Below are 7,159 nucleotides of genomic sequence, written 5' to 3'. Positions count from 1 at the left end.
AGGTGTGCATTATAAACGAACGCAAACGTTCGTATATATAGAAGAAAATTTACTGTGCAAATAGTGCAGCGGGACCCACATCTTTAATTATTTCAAACATTACGGTGGCCGCTTTTGTTTAGTTTCGTAACACATTCCTTTTTTTAGGAATATTCATTCCTATTCGCTAATATTATCATCTTTTGGGGTAAAATAGTTTTTTTTTGCTAAAATTTTAATAGTAAAAATATTGTTATTGAGAAAGCGTATCAGTTTACATAATTGAAGTTGTCTTAATTTTTTATACAACTTATTACTATATATTTTCGTGTGTAAGAGAAATCATTTACCACCTAACCAGCCTTTATAAGAAGATAAGGAATTTTTCTTTCAAAAAGAAAGATTCGTAGACAAAGAAAGAGAGTAGAAATTCTTGGAACCTCATATCTATATTACGTGGCCTAATTTGGGACCCTTGCATAAATGATCTAATCTAAAAGTTCTTACCTAATACAGTAATAGATTTTAATAAAGCATAAAAGATAAAGTAGTATATCAATTGTTTAAACCAAATCAATCTCAGAAAACCATGCATGCCAGAACTAAAGTCTGCTTACCTGCCAATCACTACCCAATCAGGTCCGGCCACGCATGCCTTCGACAAATGGAGTTTGAATCAGGAATATACTCCTACAAGGAGCAGTAATATTCCGTTTTATTAAAAACAAGATTGTTGATTGTCGAATCTTGGTTTATGTTTATGGTGACAAATGCACATGGTGATCACAAATGCATCGTTAGTAGATTGATTTTTTTTAGGATATGATCTTAACGAGTATGATGGACTTTATCGTTATAGAATAACCGGGACAATCAAATCGTATATGTATCTGTAAAAGAGGAATTTAAGTACATGATGTATCAAGAGACGAACCATGATGTAAACGTACTGGATCAAAAAGTTTCAAACGTTAAATGCATAAAAAAATTGATGTTCTTAATTATACGATACTCCCTTTAGTTCCCGGAAAATAGATTTTTAAGATGTATTTTTTTTTTGTTTTACAAAGATAATTTTTTAAGATTTATAAGATATTTTTATAACTAATATTAATAAATTTTAAATTTTACAGATATTTTTTGAAAATATTTAAATTTGATTAAATAATTATTCGTAGATTGCTGTAAAAATGATAATTAAATCATTAAATTTTAACTGTAACATTCATTGTACTTTTAATATGCGTAAATATTCTAAAATTGATCTTTCAAAAACGGATGAGATACTATATCTGAACCTTCGAATCCATGACGTTAATTACTCTGAAAGACTATCTAAGTATGAATTTTGGAGATTTCTACCTCCTTTCATGTTAAGTTTCTCACATCGGTAGTTGAAAGGGATCTTTAGTAATATATAAGATAGATGAACCAATTCACTTATCACAAATTAGTTTTTAGGTTGGAAGTCCATCTAACTTAACATAATATCAGAGCCCGATCCACACAGTCCAACCCGATCCACATCGATCTGACCCAAATTGGCCCATCGATCATTGCCCGAACATTCCGAGATTGACGTTCAAGAGTCGTCATCATCTCGAGAAGGTGTATTAGACACAAAGTGTCTCACATCGGTAGTGAAAAAAAATCTTTAATAATATATAAGATAAATGAGTCACTGCACTTATCATTAATTAGTTTTAGGTTGGAAGCACATCTAGATTAACAAAAAAACCGTTTTTTTTTTTAAATGATTGCTATTCTAAATCGTTAGTTCTGTGATATACATGAATTACTATTTCTACCACATTTGTGTGTGCAGATTTTCGAGTACCTTTCCAAATAAGTGTGAAATACAATCTACATATAGTTGTTGGTGGTGGAGTGTTTATTTATCATGAAAAACGGTCAAAGAATTTTTGGTGGATATCGCCATGTCCTTTTGACTTTAATTTCTACAACACTCTTAACATTGTCGATGTCTACAATATTTAGAGAAAAAAATAATGGGATAAAAACATTATTTATGAGAATATCAAATAACTCGGTCTAAAATTTCAAATATTATCCATTATTTCTCGTCCCGATATACGATACGGCCGGACAACTGACAACTCTAATTTGTGTGATTAACTTCTTTTGTATGGCTTGAAGACAGATATGTGAACTCCAGATGTGTATGCCTTTCAGCTTTTGGTGCCCAATGATACGGAAGATACTAATACTATGCAGTATAGTCTCCGTCTTATTGCAGCTTTCACATGTTAAGAATGAAATTTATGGTAATCTTTAGTTGCAATAACTTTAAAATCGGATAATTCTTTTTTTTACATATTAAATACTTGTGGATAACATATAAAAAACAGTCTCTCAAACGCATAAATGGTCGAGAGTTCACATTCTCATACGAATTCATGAACACTTTGGCTTTAGTGACCACCAAAAAAATAATAGAAATAAAAACGAAAGAAGCCAGAGGAACAAAATAATAGAAATTTTTGTTCCTTATTGTTTCTGAATTTGATAAAGAATAGTTTTACTTTATAATTTTTTAAGTTAAAAGGAATGAAAAGAAATGTTGAAAAAATATTCTTTATAAATGGTATCAAAGTTAGAGAATGTAGAAAATTTGATTTTTCCTATTCATTCCATTGGTCACTTTGTTTATAAAAAAATTCATGAACATTCTGTGAAAGAAAATTACACTCAGCATTATTAACGCTTCAACCATATTTAAAGTAACGCTATAAATGTGACATATATTAAATCTAAACTATAACATTTGGAAAATAATATTGTTGCACGTATATGTATTTTCATATTGCACAACTCTTTTTTATTGTAAAGAAACCAACCCTCGGAGTTGCAATATTACGAAAAAATTATAAATAAGATAATATTATATTATGGAATAAATACAATAATATAATATTTCTGCGTCCACACACACATTTATCTATATATAGATCCTCTCTATATATACACCTAACCTTACCATATTTGTGTTGAGAACTTACTAGATCTAATCACTCCCAAAATAGTAAACCAAGAACACCAAAAAACTGGACATGTTCCCTTTCTCGAAGCATCGGTCAAGGTCGGTCCACGGCGATGATGTGTTGTCCTCCACGCAACCAATAGTGGCCGTCACCTCCATCGTAGAGACCGGAGGCGCGTGTACGACACTCACAGTATGGAGAAAATCGCTCCTGGTTAGTTGTGAAGGTTTCACGGTGATAGACTCTAATGGAGATTTGATCTACCGGGTTGATAACTATGCCCGAACCCGACCCGAACAACTCATCCTCATGGACAAAGATGGTAACTCCGTCCTCCTCATGCACCGTACCAAGGTAAATACATTAATTAGAATAAGTACTCGTACGTACATATGTCTGATAGTTTAATTCATTGTAGTATACAATATCCTCCTTCAAGATTCTAACATCAAACCATTAGATTGTTAACAATTACACCTAGTACCTTGCTCACAACGATACATACAGAGCCTTTTTTTGTTTGATAAGTGCATAACTCGAGCTATTATCAGATATTTAGATTAGATTGCGTAGGAAATCTTCAAGTCAATGAATCTGAGTATTTCCTTTCGTTAATGACAATTTTAGAGTAAATGACAGATTGGTTTTAGCCGATTAAAATATCTTTGTAAGATCAGCATTATTGCAGGTTCCAAAAGAGTTTTTAAAGGTTTGGATCCCACAAAAGTTGCAAAACCGGTTGCAAATGGCGTGAATAAAGAAACGATCGTGGTGGGTTTTGTCAACTATTCGCGGGTTCCACCGACACGTGGCAGCCCGCGATTGGTTATTTTTTAATTTTTTTTTTTAAATAAGCCGAAAAAAAAATTAGAAACCCTCCCTATTCAAGAAGTGAGTATCCAAGAACTCAATCCAACGAAGAAGATTCCACAGATAAATCTGTGAGCATTATTACTAAGGAGCACAAGCTTTTAACTGGAATAGTCCAGTGGTTTCGCTTCAACAACTGTCTTATAACAATGATACAAAGTTTTTTTTTTTTAACACCAAATATTTATATTAAAATTAAATACCCGATGGCTAAGTCGGTTTCCGAGATACTGTCAGGTAAGCTAACATAACTAAAAAAAAATAATGGAAGATAAGAAATGTACAGTATGAAAGAAGATATTATATACGTATAGTATAAATTAAGACTGAGTGGGACCAACTCACCACCGTCCAGAATCGGTCACGTCAAAAATACTCAAGTATTCTGCATGCGGACAATTGTATTGGCATGAATTTCGAATAACCTCATTGAGAATATATCTCGTCTCTACATATTCCATCCAACACAAAAGTTTTGACTATTAATCTATTTCATACTCTGTTTCAAAATACTTAATGTTTTAAGTGCATGCACAAAAATTAAAGTATACACTCTTTTCTAAAAAGTAACATTGAAAATATAAACCAAAATTAATTCAGTCAATCCTTAAAGATAAATATAAAACATCATTGGTCACACAATTTTCAATAAAACTTAAATTAATATAAAAATTCAAAACATCATCTATTTTGAAACATCAAAAACTTTTCAAAACATCATCTATTTTAAACGGAGGGAGTATAACAAACCGGCCATTTAGACAACCATTCACGAAAATAAACATCTATTAATTTGGATTTCTGATATCAATGTTACGGTCATGTTTTTTTTTTGGGTCTAAATGTTAAAATGTTACGGTCATGTGCATGCATATACTAAAATGAGTTTTTCTTTGTACTGGTTAGAAAATTACGCTAGCAGGTAGTTGGGGAATATATGAAGCAAAGGATACTAATGGCGAAGCAAAAGTACCAAAGAGCCCAATCTGGTACATGAGGAAGAACTTGAAGATGAATATTTTGAGCACCAATTCCAACATTTTGGCGTACGTATATTCAGCGCCGTTCGATAAGAAGAACTCTTACGTCATCAAAGGATCGTACAGATGTAAATCGTGTAAGATAATGCACGTCCCATCAAACCGGACAGTGGTGGAGATCAAAAGAAAAGAGGCCAGAACTAAAGGAGTCCGGTTTGGTTCAGATGTTTTTGATCTGGTTGTTAGTCCAGATTTTGACACCGGTTTAGCAATGGCTTTGGTTTTGTTATTAGACCAAATGTTCTCTAAATAAAAGTCTCTTTAATTTTTTCCCTTCTCATTTGTACATCAGTACTATTTCAAATAAACATGTTTACAAAAATACATATATAATAAAAATTAACTACAAGGCTTATTTAACTTTTAACATTAAAAACCATTTTATTACAATATTACTCAAATATAGTTGTTTGAAAAAAAAACAATTACTCAAATATAGTTACGTAATTAGACTATTTTCATCTCCATTACATATTTTACTACAAAATAGAATGGAAAATTAAGTAATGAATAAAAAAATAAAAGCATTAGTCTATTAATGAAGTAATCTTTTATCTTTTTATTCATTATTCCGTTTCACGCTCTATTTTGGAGTAAAATATGAAGTGGGGATAGAGATGACATACAAGAGATAGTTATATTGAATGAAATTTAATTAGTTTTATCCCCAAAAAAAAAAATTAAAATATTCCAAATAACATTGTTATATTTGTCTTTGTTCAGGTGGCTTATGAAAATACAAAATGAGAATATCTTTTGAGAAATAACAATACTTTCCGTTTCGAAAAATGCTATAATATAAAAATCAAGGGAAAGAAGAGGACGATGATGAATATGAATGGTGTGATTCCTGACCCAGCCGATCAAATGCCAATGCTTTTTCATACGGCGGCTTAGAGCCACCTTCTCTCCTGTGCTGCTCAAACTGGATAGGTGAGTTTCATCAACATGTGGCTTGAAAGAGATGAACTACTGTCTTGTTTATCGATCTTCAAGCGGATTCAAATCCACTTTCTGCAAGATTTAATTGAAACTTATCTTTAAAAGTTTGTTTTGATAGTTGTTGCATCAACATCTTATTGCACTAACAACAACAAAAATCTTGCTCAATGGTTTTCGTGTCAAGGTTGAGAGCCAAATCCTCAACGGTAACCCTTGACCAACATCGGCTATTAACACCAATATCAGTAGTATACCGACTCATACAACACATTCCAGCAGTAACTATTGCTACACCAATGGGGCTTGAAAACATCATTTTGAAAGGAGATGGGAGAAATGCAACAAAAGAAACCAGCAACTATAAAAGTGTAAGCTCAAGAAGATTAAGACTCACAGTGAAACTAGCTTGCGGTACTTAAAACAGATCCGCAATGAAATCTAGCTTGATGTTAGGAGTTTTCAAGGCTCCTAAGACAAATGTTGTAGTATAAGTGAATGTCGAACCAATTCTGAGGGATATCAAAGCACCGAGAATGCAAGTACTCACTTAATCTAAGTGCAACCAATGATTTAGATGGGTTTTAAACTACTACTAATACTAGAAAGCAATTACAGAATGATACTTTCTTGACTAAGGGAAAAGAGAACTCATGGGCATATGGATTAGACCTTGGGTGATTAAGTATCGAACTAAGGATGACAAATGATCAATCATACTATCGACCTTAAGCCTAGACACAATTCTAAGCAAGCTCTATGTCTAGATGAATGCTCATTTGCTAACATATCTCAAACATCAAATGTCTTTGGTTGAATAATGTGAAAGCAATCATTACTAACAAGTCTATTAGCTATCTTAGCACCTTTAACAACAAATGTCTTTGGCAAAGTATACTAAAAGCCTAGGAGAGTTGTCTCAGGCATTTCATCAAACACCTTTTGGGTGGAAAATGCCTATTGATCAACTTTTGAGTGGCCAACTCAGAAGATGCATTATGAATACTCTACTAGCAAGGAACAAGAATGATCTACACTAAAACATCCTAGAACTAACCTAATCACCCTTAATCTCCCTAACCCATGAATTCAAAAAGTGATTACTCACTAATCTCCATGATTCCTCTTAAACACATATTGGATTTCAGATTAATCATGTAGAGAAAATAGATAAGAAATCAACAAGAACACAAGATGAAAGCAATGAAATCTGAATCAAAAGAAGTTTTACTAGTTGTTCTTCAGAAAAGAGATTCCTCCCCTGGTGGCTACCCAAGGTCCTTAAAACATAGGTTTTTGAAAAGTAAAAACGTGCATAATGAAATGACC

The 7,159-nt window shown here is 32.4% G+C and overlaps 1 protein-coding gene across 1 annotated transcript; it reads left to right on the top strand.

The window, feature by feature from the left end:
- Nucleotides 1-3,003: 3,003 nt before the first annotated feature.
- On the top strand, nt 3,004-5,177 carry LOC106340826 (protein LURP-one-related 17). The gene is made up of 2 exons (XM_013779661.1): nt 3,004-3,335; nt 4,758-5,177. Exons 1-2 carry the CDS (start codon nt 3,051-3,053, stop codon nt 5,142-5,144), a joined length of 672 nt encoding a protein of 223 aa, XP_013635115.1. The 5' UTR covers nt 3,004-3,050; the 3' UTR covers nt 5,145-5,177.
- Nucleotides 5,178-7,159: the final 1,982 nt, after the last annotated feature.

Source organism: Brassica oleracea, chromosome C4 (genome assembly GCF_000695525.1).
Source record: "Brassica oleracea var. oleracea cultivar TO1000 chromosome C4, BOL, whole genome shotgun sequence".
Taxonomy (NCBI): domain Eukaryota; kingdom Viridiplantae; phylum Streptophyta; class Magnoliopsida; order Brassicales; family Brassicaceae; genus Brassica; species Brassica oleracea.
The sequence above is the reverse complement of the archived record's forward strand: the minus strand, read 5'-3'. Positions and strand labels throughout refer to the sequence as shown.

Coding starts and splice junctions, on each gene's coding strand:
- LOC106340826 (XM_013779661.1), top strand. CDS start 3,051: ATGTTCCCTTTCTCGAAGCATCGGTCAAGGTCGGTCCACGGCGATGAT. Junction 3,336..4,757: donor TCCTCATGCACCGTACCAAG/GTAAATACATTA, acceptor TGTACTGGTTAG/AAAATTACGCTAGCAGGTAG.